Raw genomic sequence first — 23,151 nt, forward strand, 5'->3', positions numbered from 1 at the left:
TTAAGTGATTTAGCTAGGTCATTGTGTCAATACCAAAAAATAAACTCTAGGAAGATCAATGTTTTGAAAGGCGGCCTCGCGGGTAGCGGGCGGTGACCCCACTGCCTCGCGCCTAGGCAAAAGGCGGACGACAAGGCGGTCTAGCATTTTTAATATATAAAAATTTAAAATAATTATATATGATATAATATATATTATATATATTTTATTAGTCTAATTCACATTTATCAAATTAAATTATACTATAAGATTCACACTATTCAGCACTTATACAGCAAATAAGTTTAGGCAGCATCCTATTAAGATAGCAAACTAAGTAATTAGAGAAGAATGTGAGGGCATTTTCTCCAACAGCAAGATAGAAAGGGCCATTAATCACTTATTTCACTCAACATCATCTCTCTTCTCAACCTAGCCGAAGATATTGATCAGACCAAGAGCTCGAGCTTGAGAGAGAGAGAGAGAGAATAGAGAAAGACACTCGTCGGCCAACCAATCCCCGTGCATCGCTCTCCTTAGCCCAGCCCTCATGCACTGCTCACCATCATGCGACACAAGCCATCATGCACCAATCATCATCATGCGATGCTCGCCGACATACACTGTAAGAACCAGAAAAAAAAAATGGGGGTTGAGAGGGGAGGGTGCACGTGCTCTGCACATGCAGCTCCCTCCCCTCTCCCTCTCCGGCACGCGACGAGGCGCAACAAATCAGCTGAATCCAAATCTATTTCAGATTTGGATCTTTGCCCAATAAATAAAAACCCTAATTTTCTCTCTCCTCAACCCCAGCCTCGTTTTCTCTTTCCTTCTTCTCCTTCGTTTCCTTTTCCTTACCGTCGGAATCGCGACGTGGGTTCGACTCGTCGGAGCATCGCCGAAAGAATTTGGGACCATCACACTCCTCCCTAGTAAGCCCTCTCTCATCCCTCTAGTTTAATTTTAGTTTAATAGGTTAGAACAAAAATACCTGCTTTGTTGGATTTCGGCTTCGTCGACGACTCACGCCGGCCGGCGGCTTCGGGTCATTGTTGCTCGTGTGCCAAAGCCTCGAGTCTGCTGGGTCGCGAGAGTGTCGGGGAGGTTAGGGTGCGGCCAGTGGTTCATCGTCGGTAGTGACCGCCGACACCTCTCTCTCTCTCTCTCTCTCTCTCCGACTTGGAGAAGACAGACTCGGGCAACCCGAGTCTGGTTTTCTCCCTTTTAAGTGTTTGGATTCGAGTCGGGTTGGATCCAAATCCAAGGAACCCGACCCGATTCCATTAGTTAATTGGATTGGGCCTTGGGCCCAATCCATTTAAGTGTTAGTTGGGTGGGTTGCGAGCCAACTGCAGCCCAACCCAACTGATTTGGGCTTATTTTGGCCTAAATTATTAATTTTTGAGCTAAATTGTAGAAAAAAAATTAATATTTTTTTTATTATTATTTAAAAATGTTATTGTTATTTATTATTAAGGGTGGTGATTTTTAGCACGTGAGCTAGGGATTTGAGATTCAGTTGTCTTGTCTAGACTCAGGTGAGTGGGTTCACTCACATTTATTTTTATTACATTTCGTACCTTGTCAGATCATGTAAATTTTCTGTGTGAAATTTTTTTATTTTATCCTTACGTGCAAACATTTAATTGTTACGTTTTCTATGTGCATTTAATCATTGTACTCAGTGCATCACCATACTTTGTGCAAATATTAAATTTTAGTGAAAAGAAAAATGAGACTAGTATTGGTACGACCTAGAAAATAGTCCCGATATATATCGCTTGTAATTTTCCGTGGTGACTCAAGTCTATCTGAAAGTCCAGGGGAAAGTCATAAATCAGATCACTGCGGTGACTTTCTTAGGTGACTCTGGCAGAGTTAGGAAACAGTCCTAGGATGAATAAGAAATTCCTAGGTGACTCTAACTTCTCTCAACAGTTAGTGGAAAAGACAGAGTGTGTTAATCACATAGTGATACCATTTGATGACCCTAACCGGATCAGCTATTAAGAAAAAATCCCGAGCGTCATCTCGATGTGACTTCTAGTTAATGTGGATCCATAGGGTTTAGACCCATTAAAACATATGATAGTATAAATATTAGAAAGATATTAATATGTTGAAACCGTGCAAGGTTACAAGTTGTGACTCTCTATTGTTATCATTTTTATTATTTAAAGAGCATGCCTATTACAAATTGTTACGTATATTATTGATTTTTAATTCTAAATTTTATTTTATTCAATATTAATAAAATTTAGAATTTATTTGGTTTTCGAGTGGATTCCACTCACTGAGCTATAGTTGTTAGCTCATGGATTTCTTTTTTTTATTTTTTTATCTATCTCAGGTAATAGTTAGCGGGGCGACTGAGCGAGATGTACCCGGACTCCACCTCTACTTAGGATCCACCTATTTATTTTTCCGCTCTTTTAGATTTTATGCTTTAGATTAAATGTTAAATTTTATTTCATTTAGAGACTCAAAAACAATAATATTGTTTTATGCTTTATCGCAATTAGTTTTAAATTTAATAAAACATATCTTCATTTATTTATTCTTGCTATTGTTCACTTAGGAAGCATTAATAAGGCTTCGTGTATCTCAAGCATATTGAAATGCATAGCCGGTCATGATTCCTATTTCGGGTCGTGACATACACCACTCATCGCCCACCATTTGCCGTCCACTATTGGGAAAGGAAGATTTAAGAGAGAAGGGATGGAGAGAGATTAGAGATTTAGGGCTCGTCGGAGATTAAATGGAGAAGAAAGGTTTTTTCTTTCTGGTTAACTTAACTAGTTCTGCCCCGATCCGTTCTCTCTACCCAACCCATTCTTTCCACCGAACTCGCAAAGCCCGCCAAGTTGGCCTACCAGGTGAAATCGGCCCGTCAAGTGACAAATCGGCTCACTAAGGAATAGTCAACCCCTAGTATGGATTCATACTAGGTTAGCGGGGCGGCCGATGTGCCGCCCCACTAAGGCGGCCGCCAAAAACGCTTTTCAAAACCCTGAGGAAGATATGCAAGATAAATCAATATAATTTAGTTACCAGATAGACATACAAACAGATTGTGCAGGAGATTTCCAATAGACTGAATTTATAAGTGAAAAAACAACTCAAAAAGTTGAGTCCAAAAGGTAGGTTGGAAAAGAAAAGATCTAGCAAAGTTTGTAATATTAGCACAGCATCAATGGCCAGAAAGAATATCAACAATGATGCTAATTAGGCAGACAGCTACAGTACAAATAGTAACTTATACCGACATGACAAGCATATATGAGAAATGGTCACATAATAGAACATATCAACCAGATCATGCACAAACTTACTATACCTTACGATGAGAATTGACAACAGTTGCCTTATACAATGCTGTGGTTCCAGGATAAACAGCTAAGACATGTTTGCCCTGGGGGAAATCTGGTGCACTAGAAGGATCCCCTTTCTTTGGAAAAGGAATAATGTGTGACATTTGAAGCCTGTACTTCCTAGAAATGGGAAGATAAATATTAGATAGAGAATAAAGCTTGACTGAATGATAATCCATAAACTAAATTATAAAGAATCAAAAAATTGTGTTTGCTTAAATCAAAACTTATAACTAGGCACTTCCATCAATTATCTCACAAATATACAGGGAGAACAAAGTAACCATAGAAATTGTATTAAAAATTTGATGGCTAATGTAAAGCATACATTCCCATCCAATTTTGTCATATATAGGAGCTAAATCAGGTGTAATACAGAAGCTAAACAAGGTATGAAATCCAAAACACGGGAAACAATGCAGAATGAAGATAACCTGATTTATATAGCTGAAAGTTAATAGTACCAGCAAAACGAAAAACTGTTTGAACATTGATGAAGAAAAGGAGACAGAAACTTATTGTGGGCATTGTCTTACTTATCCTTCTCTTTTCTTGATCTATAGAATATTTCACAATATTCCTTGCAAATACCCATGTCACATGCATTTTCAATTTCTAACCTTGTTTTTACTGCCAACTTGTTGACTTCTTCACAAAAGACCTATGGTCTATGCACTTTCAGTATCTTATTAGAAAACTCTTGGTAATTTAGGTTTAGTCAATCTGTAAAAAGAGATAACAGATAATAATCTACTGTATCTACTACGTTTGCAAACTATGGGTTAGCTCCCTCATGCGTACACATACGGATGAATATTTACACTACATTCCATGTAAAGGTCATTTCACCTAATACTTGAAGAATAGTAGAATGATCCAAGGTTCGTCGGATCGGCCGATCCCGATCCGGATCGAGATCGGCAAAACTCGATACCAATCCATGGCTTAGTTAAACCGGGTCAAATCCATAATGGATCTGACCCGGATCCGACCCGGGGACATCAATTATTGATATCCCCAAGCCAACCAGGCAACTTTACCTTTTTTGACTTTACCTTATTTTTTTCTCACTCTCTCTCTCTCTCTCATCCTTTCTTTCTTATTTTCTTCAAACTCCCACTCTATCTAAATTCTAACAGAGAGATCTAGCTTCGACAAAAACTCTGACGAACTCCGGCAATGCAGATCTAGCTCTGGCAAACTCCGACGAACTCCGGTATATAATTTTATAATTTATTAAATTTTTTTCTCTCAGTTTTTTTAATTTCTTTTACTCTCTCTCTCTCTTTTCTATCTTTCTTCTTCTCCTTCAATGCATCATAATTTTTCATTTTTTTTTGTTTTCTTTCTCTCTCTCTCTCTCTCTCTCTCTCTAATCTCTTCTTTTTCATAATTTCTCTCTCTCTAATCTCTTCTTTTTCTTCTCTTTACTGATTTTTTTCCACATAATAACTCTCTAAAATCCAAATTATTCTTTGCTGAATTTACTAAAATTATAATTAAATATTTGCTGAATTATTTAATTTGCTGAAATTAAAATTAAATATCTGCTGAATTATTTATTTTACTGAAATTGAGATTAAATATTTGCTGAATTATTTAATTTGCTGAAATTGAGATTAATATTTGCTGAAATTGAAACTAAATATCTGCTTAATTATTTAATTTGCTGAAATTGTGATTAAATATTTGCATTTGCTAAGATTAAGATTAAATATTTGCTAAATTATTTAATTTGCTGAAATTGAGATTAAATATTTGCTGAATTATATTTTTAATTTGATCTCTGTTTAGGTGTTTACATTAAAATTAAAATGGCTCCAAAAGAAAAGTCACAAGATACAAACATTGGCAGACAACATTGCATTGCTCTTAGCCAAAACAAAAGGCATGTCAAATACAACTAACTGGTGTGGAAAGGAAATGAGTGGCGGTGTCAGCTGTCTGAAAGAACATTTGGCTGGAAGACAAGAAAATATAAAGTAAATGATTCAAAAGAGAAATGTTGGCTCATCTAACAGGCAAAAAAAAGGATAAACAAATTGCACAAAGAAAAGAGTCAATGATTCATCAAGAATTGATGTATGATTATAAAAATATTGATGATGATAGTAATGAGCAAAGTGGGGAGGATGATGAGGAGAGACAGATGAGAAGGGCAATTAAAGAAAACAAAAATACACAAAGAGAGGAGAAGATGAGAAGAAACAGTGGTGGACCTGGTGGTAGTTTTCAAAGATCTAGATCAGTTCATATGCAGAAAGAAAGAATATGGAGGCAGTAGTTCTGAAACTCCTGGTGTTACAGATTTTACAACAGAGTCTAAAAATATTGGATCGATCGATACATATTTTCAAAAAAAAAAGGGGTCGTACACCGACTACTATCAAGACAGCTCTCAAGGGAATAAAAAATGCAAAGAAACAAATTAGTAAGGCTATTTCTAAATTTTTTTTCTACAATCATATTCCTTTCAATGTAGCTGATAGCCCTTATTATCACACTATGGTGGATGCTATACAGTCAGTAGGGCTCGGTGTTCCGCCTCCTAGTTTAAAAGATATTGCTACTAAATATTTTGACTTAGAAGTAAATGAGCTTCACACTTATATTGAGACTTTTAAAAAATATTGGAATGAATTTGGTTGTACATTGATGTGTGATGGGTGGACTACACAAAATAAAAGAAATATAATTAATTTCCTGGCGTACTTAGGCATGGAGATAATATTTTTGAAGTCTGTGGATGTTATTGCTCATTTTAGAAGTGCAAACTATATTTTTCAGTTGATGGATGAGGTAGTAAAAAAAATTGGTGCAAAAAGAGTAATCCAAGTAGTTACTGATAATGGAGCAAATTATAAGGCTACTAGACAATTACTTATGATGAAAAGACAACATTTATATTGGACGCCATGTGCTGCACATTGTCTTGATCTCATATTGAAAGATATTGCCAAAGATCCTGAAATTAATATAATAATACATGAAGGTCAGAGGTTGACAAACTTCATACATAATCATGGTTAGATTCTTAATTTGCTTAGGCAAATGACTAGTAGTAGAGAGATTATCAGACCCAGCCTCACTAAATTTGTCACTCATTTTCTAACATTGGAGAGCATAATGCGATATAAAAATGAGATTATACGGGTATTTACATCAGCAGAGTGATCTACGAAAATTAAGAATATGAAACCTAAAGATCAAAGTTTAGGTGAAGCTTTGAAGAACATTGCTCTTGGAAATGCATTTTAGCATAATATTGCAATTGCCACCGCAATATTTGAGCCTCTTGTTAAGGTATTACGACTTATAGACAAGTCTGAAATGGGTTTCTTATATGAGGCTATGGACTTAGCAAAAGAGTCAATAAAAAAAATGTGGGCAAAAGTTATAAGAAATTGTGAAAGGTGATTGACTCCATATGGAATAAACAACTACATAGAGATACACATGCTGCTGGTAAGCATTGGTTTATTAATATATTTATTTTTTAAATATTTTGAAATTTGAATGCTTACAAATTTTAAATTTTAAATTTCTACAGAATATTTTCTTAATCCCAGATTTCAATTCTCTATAAATGTCAATAATTATACTAAAGTCTTGTTGGGAGTTGGAAAACTAATCGATATACTAGAACATGATATTCATAAGCAAATCCTTTGTAATAAAGAAGTGAGTTATTATTCAATTAAATAATTTTATTATTATTTATTTCAAGTTTCAATATATTCAATTTCTCATAAAATGTATTCAATTATATATTTCAGATGAAGAAATATAGATTGAGAGCTAGCCAATTTAGTACTGTCAAAGTTGCTGCAACTATATCTCATAATAGTCCAACTAAATGGTGGTCCATTTATGAATAGGAGGCGCCAAATTTGAAACCAATAGCAAAGAAGATCTTAAGTCAAATTATATCTTCATCATAGTGTGAAAAAAATTGGACTATATTTTTCTTGATCCACACTAAAACACGTAATCGATTGACAATGGAGAGATTAGAGAAATTAGTGTTTTGCCATTATAATATAAAATTGGAGAGAAATTTAAAAAATAGACAGAAAATGATTAGTTGATTGATTTAAATCATGTTTTTGATAAAGAAGACCCCCTAACTCCATGGATCATAGAAGTGGAAGATATATTATTAGATGATAAAGATAACCTATGGTTAGATGAGACATTAGGAAAGACCATGACTAGAGCAGAGACTGGTACAAGTCGTTTGGCAACGAGAGATAGTATAACTACTAGTGCCAGCGATAATCCTGATGATCCTGATGATACACCTGGTGGTGAGATCGTCCCTTCCACATTTGCTGAGGAAAGTCAAGAAGGTATAGAGATTGAAGACAGAGAAACTGAGGATGTATATATATATCAGCAACGTCATTATCAAGATGTTGCTTCCTATGACTATGGTTCATCAAGTATTCATTATTTCGAACCATCACATGATCTATATGCTGATTATTATCCTCCTCAGTATCCTCAGATAAGAGATCAACATATTGATTATTATCCACCTTAGAGATAAGATCTATTTGATATGAATGATATGATGCAATCACTCTTTGGAGCACCAGACCCTAGGCACCATTATTTACAAACTTATGGTGATTATGATGAAGACGACCATAGGGATTTACAAGAGCCAGCTCAGTATTCATCGAAGTTTTGACTTTTGAGTAAGTACTTTTGTTTAATTTTTAGGGCTCATATGTGAATAATTATTGTTTTCTTATTTTTTTGTCATGTTTTCTAAATTTTTTTTAATTTTCCTGCATTTTTAAAAAATATTTAGAATTTTTTGTAATTAAAAAAATTTTGATCCGATTCGGGCAGCCAATATGGCTGATCCGGCCGATCCAACCAATACGTATCGTTTCACGGAAGACCGATCCCGATCCCGACTTTTCGAACCTTGGAATGATCCGACACAATGCTATACAACCTTTCCGTAAAGTATTACCAAACGATGAAGTTTGAGAATTTGCAGCAGAAGAACTAACATGTACCTATTTGTCCATTCCATCTTGCATATTCTTTTTAGAACTATTATGAACCTAATATACATCAAGCATGTAACTAGTAGACAACTACATACTGTTTTCTCCACTTATACTAAGTACATCGACAAGTAAGCATAAAAAGAGAAATTGAAGGACAGGTTTTTCCTAAAAACCTACCTTTGCCCACTTTCTTCATCATCACCTGGTTCCTCATCAAGTACTTCAAATCTGTATTTTTAAGAAGATGAATAAAACATGTTATAAATACTACTATATTTTTGTATATTCCTTATGAAATATGATAATTTCAAGCCCTGAAATACTATACTCAGTAATTATCTTGTTTATTAACAACTGAGATATTGGAAAATAGTAGAAAACGGGAAAATATCCATATATACATTTTCCATGAAAACATATGATAAATAGGCATGTATATGGTACTTTGCTATCTAGAAAGAAAAGAAATTCTAGTTTTTGATTATCTAAACCTTATCTTTATAAATAGGTAAAAAAAAAAAAGGCCAAAGAAAATCATATGAAATTTGATGGAAATAACCAACTACAATCTCTTGTCTAGTATGTGGTTCCTGTACAACACAAGTAGTAGCATATACAATGTGATAGCAGGAATCACAAATACTGCTAACAGCTTAGAAGAAAAGAAGTTCATGCTCAGACCAGGAACATGCAAAACATGTGGTACTGTAAGGTGACAATAAGGATCAGAAATAGTAATACTAGTGCCAAATTAGCAAATGGGAATGAGAAACCTATTAGCAATCTAGATATGTGGGAACTGAGATATGAGCGAAGACAGAGTAGAAGCAAACAAGTTTGGAGCCATATGTTGTGTGGCACCAGACTCCACAATCCAAATGTCACTCAAAAGTAATGCCATAGAGGACAAACATGGTTGAGAAATATAACAGAGAAATAGTACGAGTAAATGCAACCAGTGAAGCAACAGTGATAGGAACAGTATGGATATTGTGTTGGAAACCCCAATGGCCAGTGGCGCAGCCTAATGAGGATGACATTTTATTTGTGGCTCTTCCAACTCTTAATTAGAAGACACAGCTCAGTTGACAAGACAGACGAGATGAATCAATACTACGACAGGGACACGCAGCAACAGTGAGAATTGTGTCTACCTCAATTGATAAGACAGATGACAGAAGAAAACTAACTAGGTGAAACAGTTTGTAGACATGTTTCCTTTGCAACAAGTTCAATCGTGACAAACTATAGAGGGGAAGAGAGCTACAATATAAGTGTTACCTGGAGAAGCAAACTCTAGAGAAAAACGTGCATAAAATAATATGGCTAATGGTGATCCCAGAAAGCCTCCTAATCTGCAGGACAAAATATGCTAGAAAAATGCAGAGGAATAAGAGATTATAAGGCCTACACTCATGCCAATAGGGGTAGCATATGACTATAAAATTTCCATATAGATCAATCACATTGTTGGGTGGTTAGAGGCTTAGAGCACTAAACAAAAGGTGATATTCTCGAGCATTAGTGGATTCTGCAAAGCAGGATTGAAGATAGCCACCATTTGGTTGCAGTGGTAAAACGGACAAGATCAGGACAAAAATCCTTGTTAATGGATTCAATGAGGTGCCTGCACAAAGGCGTTCAATGTCCTCTAGGCAGCATATTCCTTGAAGACAAACCCCTTTTTATCAGCATGTCAGAAGGCATATGAGAGGATTTATCGAGGTGACTAGAATACAAGCATGGAGTTGACCAAGAAAGGAAAATAGTCGATGACTAGACCAGTTGCAGTTATATGGCAAAGATGAACTTCCCAGAAGAAAGCTATGATAAAGAAGAGAAAAGGACGTTTGTGGTCGTGTGTTGGCCAATTGCGGGAGACAAAGCTTAGATGGAAAAAGGGGCAGTTAGAAGTGCGACAGAGACTTGTGACCAGGATTGAGAAGGAAGAATGACTTATCAGGAAGATCACATGACGAGATGACTCACATGTAGGAGAGAGGAGCGCAAAAAGGTCAGTGAAAATATACAGTAGAGTTTGTCCAAGAACAGCAATCATGATCATTCGAAATGACAACAATTCATGGTAGGGAGTACACACTACTCACACATAGCAGCAAACTGATAAAGATTGAAGATGGCATCACATGAGGAATAGACTGATGGCTACGAAAGGAATAAAAAAGAACGACAGGAAGCCATAGTTTGGCTCTGATACCATGTTATGAGAGAAAAATCTCTCTTTCTCCTCATGAAATGTATACAAAATACATTCCGTGCAAGCACAACATAGAGAGTACATACATCAACAATTACAATAAAAATATTGACGGAAAATACATTTGCATTTAAGTGGATCAAGTTAAATTTACTTATGGAGCTAATCAACCTAGATTATAGGCAGCTATTTGTACCATTTTTCTGTCCATACTTACTCAAAAAGTGAGGTTCAGCTTATTCACCTAGCAACAAAGCTATATCAAGCTGAGTACAAGCTACTCAGAATCAGGTTGTCTGTTTGAAGAGTTAATTTTCAAGTGCTTGAAGCACATTAGAGTTAATTGAAGAGTCAATCTTAAATAACGGCAGAAATATATTTTCATTAAAGTACATCAAATTAAATTTGCACTTGAAGGTAATAAAACTAGATCAAGCCAGCTAGTCATAGCATGTTCTGCTCATACTTCCTCAAAAACCGAAGTCAGCTAATTTGCCTAACAAGGAAGCTATAAGCCTACAACAAGCTGTTCAGAAACAGCTTGTCCATTTACACTTTAGTGCCTAATAAAGAGTCAATTGTAGGGTGTTTTAAGATGGCATGCTTTTATAAATGTTGGGCTATGAAACAACCTCAACAAATTATAACATAAGAGAACTAAGGAAGAAAGAAAAAACAGCAGTTCAGAAAGTGAGAATATGAGGTAATAGATTGTAGTCAAATTAGTGGATAATGCTGAAGATGATATGAGCATTTCAATCAGTAAGAAAGGTGATAATCCTTCTTTGTCCAAATAGGCCCATATGCTGATAACATAAGGAGGCCACTGTAAGACGAGGTGCTTAATTTATGTTACACTTGAAGAAAGTGAAGAGAGAGACCAAAATATAGCATGAGTAATATGCATCAGTGCAGCAAGAAAATCTAATGCTCAAGAATCATTTAATTACTCTATTAAGTCAAGATGGAATTGAATAACCCCCATGGTCATAATATACAACATGAAGAGCCATTTGGCACATATCTATGTATGGATCTATAAGCAGGATAAAAATTAGGTTAAGTATGTAACAACATCTTGATAATGGAAGAAGAATTGTGGAGCTATTGGCTTTATGCATAGTGATATCAAGTAATTGTTCCATCGTCGTTTTAAAGATGAAAGGACATAATTTTATATATTAAAAAAAGGATTCTAAAAATAAATGAAGAACATACTCTTTAGCATCCTTGTCAAAATGTATTACTTTCACAACAAACCATTCATCTTTTTCAGCATCATCAGGTGTTACTCTAGCTGCCACCTGAAAAGCAATATATATTGGTTAAAGTAACTCTAAAAATAAATCCTATGACATACGCAATAATCAAATAAAATTTGAGTAAATGCATTAAAGGTATAAAGAAATAATTTAGATGGAAAATTTTCAAACATCATATTCTTTTCCTCGAGGAGAATTGGGGAAGACACCAGCTACAGTGGGATTCTCAGATCATTACTACGGCAAAACTGAAAAGGTGGTACAGGTAGCAGCAGAACAGGAATATTGTTGCCCTCTAAAAGGTAGTTATGTTCATTAGGAAAAGAGGTTGTAATTGAAGTGCTTGTACAGTACTCTTAAGAGCAGTCTAAGAACTAAAAATTTAATCTACTTTTCTTCACAGATTTGCCCCCCAAAATTATTTTTCCATCATCCCTTAACTTGAATTAGAGCTCTGCATGTCAGTCCCTTTGGGCTTTTTGACAAGCTTGTTAGATCACTATACCCACACTACTAGCTCAAGGAAACTTCTATATTCTGACATATGATTCATAAAAAGTTCCTCCCGTATAAATGGTTAATAATATAAAGATCCTCATTCTAGAGTTTCAAACTCTTGGTGCACTAAATTATGCAAACTTCAACATAATCATCAACTAAAGCTATCTCATTGAACTAACTATAAATTAGAGGAAAATTTTGATGCATTCATTTGATTATGACCTGTAACAACCTCTGGTTTATCAGCATTTGGATCCCACAAGTTCCCAACCAACCTGCTCAAGCAAGGATTAACGTTCCAGTGGGGCACATAGCATGTCGATTTTGGCTCGACACAGTACATATAGCACATGCCATACCAAGCCGGTGTGCCATTAGCACATTGAGTAGTCTTAACATGGAGAAAAACAATCTCTAAACCTTTTTAGGGCCTAAAAATATATTTTGGGGGTTAAATTAAAGTCCTCCAACATATATATTAGTGTAGGTCCCGATTACTCCTTGGTGGAGTAGCACCGCTTGGTTGTACGGTCCGATGCCAAGCCGGTTATGACTAAGTCAATTCTTATGAAATCGCGAATCAGATCATTTGCCCTGTAGCGCGCGCCCTGTAGTTTTGAAGCAGGGCGAGACAACTTTAGCTGTTGCAATTAAATTCTAATCTTATGATTTTCTCCAATTCCTATTTGTTAGGCAAATAACTTGAGAGAAACTGAAATTTTCCTTTGATTTCTAAAATTTGAGATATAATCTATATAAATCAAGCACCAGAATGCAAAGGGATAAAAAAAAGACTCCAAATTATGTGTATTTAAAGAAAGATATGCTCAATTCTAGTGGCACACATCAATAAGTGGTCATGAAGGAGTATCTATATTGGTGCCAATAATTCACTGATATGATACGTACTGACCCGCGCCAATCGGCACGGCAATCCATATTCCCATGTTCGCCAAAGCAACTTTAGATGCCATATGTTATAATATTCATTAAGCTTCATAATCTAGATATGTCATATGGAAAAGTCTTAAGGATATCTCACTTTAAAATGTCGAGGTTACTAAGCCGGGGTGGCATGCATTATTCAGATGTCCTAAACTCCTAATGTATCCTAATAACACATCAATTTGATGTCCATTAAGTGTTTCCCATGATAGAACAAGAAACATAATTAGCTAGGAAGACCTGGAAGGCAGAAAGTAAAAGAACAAATTCAAAGCTGCTTCCACAATACTGGAGGAAAAACAAACATAAAATAGAATAGCCTTGACAACAGTTTCCACTTTCCACATGCGAAATGAAAACATTTCGCTCATAGCCTATCCAAGAAATCATTTGATCTTCATAGGCCCAAATTTTAGGACAACTTTGGAGAGCAATATGAAAGCCTTCAGTACTATACTACATTCAGAAAAAGTGGTTCATGCCTAGATTCACAAAAGTCATAAAACAAGGTCCATTCCCAAATCACTGAATCTTGGTTCCTGTAGGATCACCGCTGGCTAAGGTTACTGGTTAATGAATGCAATTCAATAGACCCCTTCCATCATGTTTGTGGACTATCAAATATCATTGAAAAAAAAAAGAGACGAGGGTTAAAATACAAAAGCACAATATAATGCTAAATTGGAATTGGTAAACAACTATATTCCAGACCAGTGTGTATTGCATCACAACGACCAGCATAGATTAATTTACAAGAAAAGATTTGCATATCAGCATCTAAACACCTACCTATAATAATTTATCGCCATCAATTTAGAAGGAATATTCCTATGTTATAGTTAATATGCCGAACTCTAGCTAATGGTGGAGAGTTACAGGCAGCTATCACAAGCTGATAAGTGGCTGCTTTCAAGTGGCTCTAGTTAAGAGCCACTCCAACTGCATCATATATCGCAATGGGTCCCAATACCTTAAGAAGTACTGTTTTTAGTCAAAAGATGAATTTTTCTTCTAACTAACGGTAGAAAAATAACGAGTGGCTTTTTGCAAAATATTTGAAAGGAAGAGTCAATTTATGAATATGTAGAAGACATGAGGGCTTTTTCTGATAGTCCAATAATATAGGATCACATGTAAAAGTCCTATGTAGGAGTTACAGGCCTATCTAGTACATTGTATCACAGGTGACATTAGTGCCTCCGAAGAAGTATCAGTATCTTTAGAAATTGGAAACATAAAGAAAGGAAAAGGTAGATGGACAAATAGTAGCATGTTAGATCTTTGGAAATGGAAATAAATTTAGAGACAATAGCCATCCCCCCTGTGGCCGACTGCTCCATGAAAAGGATGAAATCGTTCCATTCTCTTGCCTGTTTAGTCCAATAAGGATTTACCTTAATGGCCCTCATGCCAAGAAATGGAGTCAATATCAAGGATGGTCGTGCCGGTCCGCATGCCCCGTGCCGACCGGCACTTGCCGTGCCAGTAGAGGCACGGCACTTGGCACGGGGTGTGCCAGTGGCACACCACCGTGCCGAGCCGTGCCAATCCGTGCCGGACGGCACATGGATCCGTGCTGGTCTGGCATGGCCACGTGCCTTCCGGCACAGCCTTGTGCCGCTCATGTGCCAATGTAGACTTTTTTTTTAAAAAAAAATTTATTTCCATCAATCTTTATCAAATCAACTTTACTTATTTTCTTAACAAACATGATATGATATGTAGAACCCATTTTTTTTAACTTTTTCTTATTTTCATCAATTAACTTTTGTCATTTGTTATTTTTGAAATGATAACTTATTTGTCATTTTTTTAAAATTGGAATGACAATTCATTTGCTAGACCTAGACAACCACAAAGCTGAATTTATCAGAGACAGAAGAAAGGAAAGGGACCATCTCAAGCTCAATATAATTATAGTTAGATGAGGAAAGGACTTGAGTCTATAGATAGCAGGACATCAGGAGAGGTACGCCCATAGGATGATATGAGTTCATCATCATTATCATCATATCAATCACACCCATTATCATATCAATCATCATTATCATCATTATTAAAAATATTATAAGGGGCGTGCCAATGGCACAGGGGTTCTGCCACTGGCACAGTAGGGGCATGCCGAGGCACACCCCGTGCTGACCGGCACGTGCCGTGCTGACCGGCACGTGCCGTGCCGATGGTGGCACGGCACGGCCATCACTGGTCAATATACTCGATTCGTTGCTTCTACCCCCTCTCGAGGCAGCCAGCTCAGGACCTGAACTCAAATTGAAGTCACTGTAGTTCAGACAACTGGGTGAGTTAAGGCAGGTTAGGAGTGGACTGGACTTAACTACGGGATGCGCTAGGGAGAAGATAAGTTGTTTCAAGCTCCTAAATAATAGGGAACGAGAGACCACCTCATAGAATTGTCACAGACACTCACAGCACTAATATTTATTAGAAAAATATCCTTCTAAGCTGAGTAAAACTAAAAATAGAAGTATCTTCATTTTCTCTTGTATCCAAAGAGCTCGTGAGAATTAATGAATGGTATAGTTCCCATCAGAAAAGTACTAAAAAAGAACCTAGGTGTAGCCAAGTAAATTCATATTTCATTTTATATCGAAAAATGGAACACTGGAATGAAGTACCAAGATAAATATCTGAGAAGCACCATACCTTATCCTTTGGATATAGATGCATTTAGTGCACTAAATTTCTTAAGTGTGCCAAAGTATGCAAAAACATAGATACTTTCACTTCCCTATCAGGAAAATTGATACTTGAATGAAGTACAAAACAACTATTCAATAAGTATAATGTACCATATGAGATTTGCCTCTGATATGTCTATATCTAGTGTCCTAAAGTGTTTAGTCCTTCATAGCGCATAAAAGATAGATCAGGGTAATTTATTTTTCTATTAGTATGAAATATATTACAAAATTATGTAAGAACAATCATTGAAAAGCCCAAACCATAACCTCTCTTATAAGTTAGCCGTCCTAATTCAGTTTTAGTGAAACCTCCTTCTGTGTAAGGTACAAAGGTCCTCACTTTCCCATGTCTCTAATTGGAAGTTTTGAACTGCCTTTCGATGGGTTCAATATTTGTATATAGACTTTTCTCTATCTCTCTTCATCTCAGGTTGATGGATCCTAAAGAGATTCGATTCAGAACTATTATTTATACAGGGCCATCATATATAAAATTTTGATGACAAATTGGCCAAAAGACCAAAATATTCTGACATACCAAAACCAATATGCATAGCAGGAGCGGCGACCAACTAAAATAACCACGAATAGACATTGTTTCATAGACATTTATGTTTACAAGTTTACAACTAATCATAGATATTATGAAACTTATCTGAGATTAAGTTTAGTATCTTCATAAAAATAAAAAATAAAAAAATCTTTCTACTTTCTTTTAAAGTTCATTAATTCAATGACCTGCTCTCCCTTCAGACTAGCTGCATGGTCAAGTTGGCTTCTCATTGATGCAGTAGATGGAAAACGTGCAAGGTCTGAATCTGGTTTCATCCGCTTCTTCTTTGGCTCAATAACTTCTGCAACAAATCACCATATATGCTAATAAGTATGAATACAAGAAAAAAAGAGTTCCACAATTCTGACTAGTTAGACTGTCAATATGCATGTGAAGTTTGTCTGAAGGATTCACAGCTATAGTCATAATATCATTTTTCATTCATCCAGACCTAACTATTTTGACTGAAATATTTTACTAGATCAATAACTACAAAAGCTTATTAAATATATGCCGGAGGTGAAATCAGAGAAAAACTGATCGCCCATGAGACAGGTCCACCATTGAAAATCAAGCTTAGGAGTTAGGACAGTCTCCTTTTCAATAGATGATAACAGGAAAAGGCGGTTAAAATTTTAAAATAATTATTAAATGCAGCTTATAACTGAAAAAATTAAACCAAAACAGAAGTTGGTTAAGCAAAAGCTTCTAAATCCACACTAACAAAGCATTGCACTAGCATAGTGATGTCTAGAGAAGACTTTGAGGAGTGATTTATTGAAAAGCAACACATCTCGCAATGCAACGCCTTTGATTCTTGCTGATGTACAATGCTCCAGGTATATGGAGAAACAAGAACTCAGATTTAGACTACTAGAATTATGTATATATGCTAGGTTTTTGAGTGTGTAAAGTATTTACTACGAGAACAATAGAAATATCAAATATCAACTCCTGCAAGCAACACCCATCAAGAAGTAGCCATTAGCTAAGTAGCTAACAGCTGTGTAACAACGCTCAGTATGAAAGAGCTAAATGTGGGTTCATATCTTCTCCTAGCTAGCATGCTAGGGAGCACACAGGATACAGGTGCTTTCGACACCACAGTTCCGTTTCTCTTCTAACTAAAGTCCAAAATTTGGGTCATCACATAACATGCCATATGCACCGGCACGTTGTGCATACTTGAAAGTATTACAAACATTAGCTTCCTGTGACACAACCTTGGGGAGGATTGGAACCCACCACAAGATACTTCATGGCAAGTGTCCCTACCAGCACTACTAGCAAACAGTACTTGCTGATTAGTGTTGCTATGGGCGCTGACATTCTATTGGTCTCATAGTAAGTACTTTACATGACTGAATGCTACTGTCTTAGTTGAAATAAGTCAATAGCCAGATTACTCATCAAATGTTAACAGATAGTCTATTTGTCAATTTTGTTGATGATCTTAGAATCCTAGGCCTGGCCATCTAAGAAATCAAAATCAGAGCTATTCATATGGAATTTTTATGTTACATGTTCATATACTAAAATAGAAATTCTGGAGTTATTCACCAAATGAATTGATATAGTCTAAATAAATTTCCAAATAAGACGATGCTGGATCTGCTAACATATAAATGCTTTAAGCTTCCTGAGACCATTTTCATCAGCAGATACTACCATAGTCAATGGTATAACCTACAAATATATCCTCAATAAGTGCTGCACAGTAAATGGCTCTTTTGGTAAAAATAGAAGATAGAAGAAAGAATCTATGGATATCTTCTAATTCAAGGCTATAATGAAATAAGCATTTTTGTCTGCACATCACATTGAGTGCAACTGCCACATAAGACCACCACTCTGCATAGATCAGATTTGCTATTTTTCTCATATCAATCTACTTTTAAAGCTCTCATTGATAGCAGAAATTCCTACATTATTGATAGCAGAAACTCCTAAGCAATCTGATATTATGATCAACTATAGATGTTTCTCTTCCATGGGTAAAGATAGATAATACTGCCAAGCTTCAGCATAAGGTCTCCAAGAAGTAACATTGTTAAGAATATGCTGGAACTGGGATCATAGAAATTCATCCCAGAATTAATCCATGTATATATTACTTTCTTTTCTTTTTGCACAGAACTGCAAAATTACTTCATTCTTAGAAGCAACATATGATGTTTATCGCAAAGCACTGCAAATTCCCAATTTCAGTAAGAAGGTTGACAGCCATCCCAAGTTCAGTAAGAAAGATCTGATATAAACATTTGGTTGACAGCAGACACAAAGGAAATGTTCCAAATCAAAAGTTCCCTCATCAAAATTCTTAAATGTCAGAACATTAAATGTTGCCCTTAATATGAAGATTGATGAAAAGGGTTTCTCAAACCTAAAAAAGAGTTTAATGATCCTGGTTAAGATAAAAATTCATGATATAAATCAACATGTGCATCATGTTAAAATGGTAAAAGCTATAAGAGGGCACCTACCTTATATCTAGTATTTTATGGTTCTTATTTCTGGAGGTACTACTATTATATAATTACATGACATATAAAACCATAAAGACGCAAAGTTATAGATCCACAAATGAATTGATTGCAAATTCATCGAACATGTATGGAAAATTGAGGCCATTGATGTTTAAAATATTCTGAAGTTTAATTTCAGACACAAACAACATGAAACTCAACTAATGACCAAACATCATCTCATTTTATTCTTTAGAAATTATAACTGCACGAGCGCATGTATAAGGTTAAATTTCAAGAAATTTAATAGGTCAAAAATTATAAATCATATATGATGAATACCATTATTATTCCTAGCAAAAGAATATAACACAATCAAAATTTGGACCGAAAGAAGATGCATTATCCTTCAACATTTCATGCTCACCTATCTTTTTTCTATGTGCAACAGAATGTCCAGGTTGTAGTAAAGCGTCCAACATAGCTACCAATGCAGTTGAAGCACTAAAGGAGAGAAGAAAATTACACGAATATCAAATTAACAGTATACAGGAAGATTATGGATCATCATAAACATTGGGAATATGCAGAGGCAACACCGAAACAGTGGATACCCAATCTTTAAAGCAAAACCATCAAGAATCATGAGAAGAAACTTGAAATTATCATCAAATCAATATAGAAACTACAGAATCATGGATAAGAAAATAGATTTATTAAGAATCTTTGCTAAACTTGAACAATCCACAAGTTTAAATTTCCATTTATTTCACTGGAACAGACAATGTGCAGTCACGAATAAAAGACTGACATATTTCACATTTAGTATCAGAACTAATCCACTAAAAAACAAGAGAAGAATCAAGATTGACTTTCATTAAGCTAGTAAAAGGATGGCACAAGCAACTATTTCAAGCAAAGATTGGTTGTGCTGACCTATGCAATCAGGTCGGCATGTTATGGCACAAACTATGCAACCCCAAATCCACAACAAAATGGGGGTGCCCATGATACCCTCGCCGAATATGGGGTTTTTTAAGACACGGGCAGCTTATAAACTTAGGATCAAGGTTCGAAAAATCAGTATAAATCAAGATCGGCTTTCCAAGAAAAACGATACATATCGACCGTATCAGTCGTTTGGATCGGATCGGACTTTTTAATTACGTAAAATTCTAAATATTATTTAAAAATACAGAAAAACTTCTAAAAATTTTGAAAAAAGTTTACCAAAAATAAGAAAATAAAGAAAAAAACTATGGTGCAATGAAGAAAAAGAAGAAAAGAAAAGCAAAAAGGAGAGAGTGGAAGAAATTAAAAAAGTTGAGAGAGAAATAAAGAAATAAATTAAAAAATTATATACCGCCGGGGTTCGCCGGAGTTTGTTGGAATTCTCTGGAGCTAGATCTCTCCATAAGAAAAACAATGGTTATATGGTAAGGAGAGAAAAAAGAATGAAAGAGTGAAAGAGAGAGTGAGAAGAAAGAGTGAAAGAGAGAGAGAGAGAGAAAAAGCGCGAGAGAAAATTCAGATCGGGCCTGGATCGGTGGTGAACCATGCTTAGGATCACTTCCAAAATCATAAGACACTCGAATCAAGTGTGGAAAATCGAAGAAAACAATAAATCCTGTATCCCCTAATTCTTACTAGAAATATGAAATGCAAGAGACTGGTTTAATAAGTACACTTGTTGATTACTAAAGTATATATCTTATAGATTTACCCTTCAATGGGTCATCCATATAAGGTTGAAGTTAGGGACAATTTGGTGGGAAACCAATTTTTCAAAGTCCCCTAGTTGTGTTTCAAAACTTGAATTCTGAACAGATAGCCTTAGAAAATAAAATCAGTGATTAGTAATTGGTAGATCTTGTAGATCAATCCCTTAATAATTGTAATAATATAATTCCCCAAGTCAATTATCTAGGAAAGAAAAATTACAAGAAGAAATGGCATGCATAAATAAACAAAATTGGAGTTAGAGATTCTACAAATTTATCCTTTAATGGTTCAACCATAATATAAAATCCATTAAGATGATGTAGAATATGGAATAGCTATTGTAAGCCGTTATGGATTTTGGAGATACCAATGTAGCATAAGTTCTATCAAGTAACTCGGATAGATATAACTCTTTTATAATAAGTAATAGAGTTGAGACAATCACTTTCACTACTTTAGCATGTTGTAATAACAAAAAATATAGAGAGAGGGAGGCTCACGTGCATTGCATGTGCCCTTCTCCTTTTTTTCCTCTTTTCTTTTCTTAACCACCCTAGATCTACCATCATGATGATCCCGCCAAGATCATCGCATGTTGGCCCGACCCTACATATTCTATTATGTAAAACCCTAACCAACGATAGTCGTGCCACAGGCACGGACTGTGCAGACTAACGGCCGGCATGGCACGGCACGTGCCGCAGCACTTGCCGGTCGTGCTACAAGAAAATGAGAGAAAGAGGTAAGGAATACTCACCTTTGTCATTATAGTCGTCGTCGTCGTCGTAGATCATCGCCCGCCGCCCGTTGCCGCTTCGTGCCCTAGCCCCCGAGAGAGAAAATGAATCCGGATCCGAACCCGCAACTTAAACTTTAAACCCTCTCTCTCTCTCTCTCTCTCTCTCTCTCTCTCTCTCTCTCTCTCTCTCTCTCTCTCTCTCTCTCTCTCTCTCTCTCCCACCCTCTGTCTCGATCCATCTTCTCTCTCGGGGGCTAGGGCACAAAGCGGCGACAGGTGGCGCTCGGCGGGCGGGCGGGCGGCGGGCGGCAAGCGGCGACAAGGTCGATGGTGAGTGGCGATGCATTAAGAGGGGTGCCGTGCGGCACCCTCGTGCCACGTGCCGGTATGCCTCTGGCACGGCCATCCTTGACCCTAACAATACTCCTCTTCTCCCCATATTGTCACTTCTCTCTTTCTTCTCCTACTAGTTCTTCCTCCCTTACTGAGATTGGATTCGAACCGTCGAAGCAAACGAAGACCACCCAACACCTCGCTAGTGAGTACTCTTCCACCTCCCATAATTAATTTTAGTTTAATTGAGTATCTAGGTGTATAGCCTCATTTTTTTGTATTTCTAGTTTCGTCAACAAATTTTTTGCCAGCCGACAACTTTGGGTAGTTGTCGAACAGTCTGAACAGCTCCATCTCATTATTCTTATTGTGCGGGTACTCTCGATCTACATCCAAAACTCTTCGTGGTGGCTACACCATGTAGCCACCCTTTGTCAATTTCGGCCATATTTCCAATCTTTGTCATCGCCGTTACTTGTCTCTTCAACCAATCAGGACCTCCTCCATTTGCAAAAGCCATTAATGTTTATAACTCTTGCTCATGTAGCACTTTTGGCCGAGTTGGCAACTTCATGATCGCCGACCTTGGAGTTTATCTTCCTCATCATTCTGTGGCCGACAAACCATTGTAGCCATGATTCTCATATCTTCTCCCTCCATCTCTTAGATCATTTTCTTGGTCGGAACCTCCTCCCTTACTTGACATACCTTCTTCTCTATTCTTTTTCTTTCTTTCTTTCTTTTCTTCTTTCTCCCACAGCAAACCTTTCCTTTTCAATTTGGGAATGGAAGGGTGTAGTCCTCTTTTGGCCCAATAATCCATGTTGGTTTTGGTTCTTTTATAACCCATTTGTATGTGTAGCCCACTACCTAGCCCAACCTTTTGGACTTCATTTTGGCCAAACTCATTTAGTTTTTAATTTTAGAAATTTTGGTTAATTGTTAAATTATAATCAAGGTTCCAAGTATCGGAATCGATATCAGAATCGGTCATCCAACAAAACGATACGTATCAGTAATATCGACAGTATCGGCCGTCCGTATCGGTTTGTACTTTAAAATAATTTTAAAATATAGAAAAATTCTAAATTTTAAAAATAATAATAATAATAATATATAAATATAAACTATATATATATAAAATCTAAAAACTAAAAATAAATACTATTTTCTCAATCTCAATCTCTCTCTTTCTATCACTCACTTTCTCTCCCTTTCATATAAATAAAAAAATTCTTACTTTCTCCCTCACTCTCTTATCAAACACTCTCTCCCACTCTCTTGTTAATTTTTTCTCCCACTAACTCTCTTATAAGTTTTTTTCTCCCACTAAC

The 23,151-nt window shown here is 36.1% G+C and overlaps 1 protein-coding gene across 3 annotated transcripts in view; it reads right to left on the reverse strand.

Annotated features, from left to right (window-relative positions):
* Positions 1-23,151, reverse strand: part of LOC140795071 (SAGA-associated factor 29 homolog A-like) — a 36,639-nt gene that overhangs the window by 4,017 nt on the left and 9,471 nt on the right. For 2 of the 3 annotated variants that reach the window (XM_073147436.1, XM_073147437.1), the window contains exons 3-7: positions 19,451-19,527; positions 16,744-16,859; positions 11,814-11,899; positions 8,555-8,605; positions 3,320-3,473 (exon numbers count right to left, since the gene is read on the reverse strand). In XM_073147436.1, coding sequence (XP_073003537.1) covers positions 3,320-3,473; positions 8,555-8,605; positions 11,814-11,899; positions 16,744-16,859; positions 19,451-19,527 — 484 coding nt within the window. The remainder of the gene's footprint in view (positions 1-3,319; positions 3,474-8,554; positions 8,606-11,813; positions 11,900-16,743; positions 16,860-19,450; positions 19,528-23,151) is intronic. The other variant, XM_073147439.1, reaches the window with a different exon arrangement.

Source organism: Typha latifolia, chromosome 9 (assembly GCF_019914945.1).
Source record: "Typha latifolia isolate L0001 chromosome 9, TyphaL0001v2, whole genome shotgun sequence".
Lineage (NCBI taxonomy): Eukaryota > Viridiplantae > Streptophyta > Magnoliopsida > Poales > Typhaceae > Typha > Typha latifolia.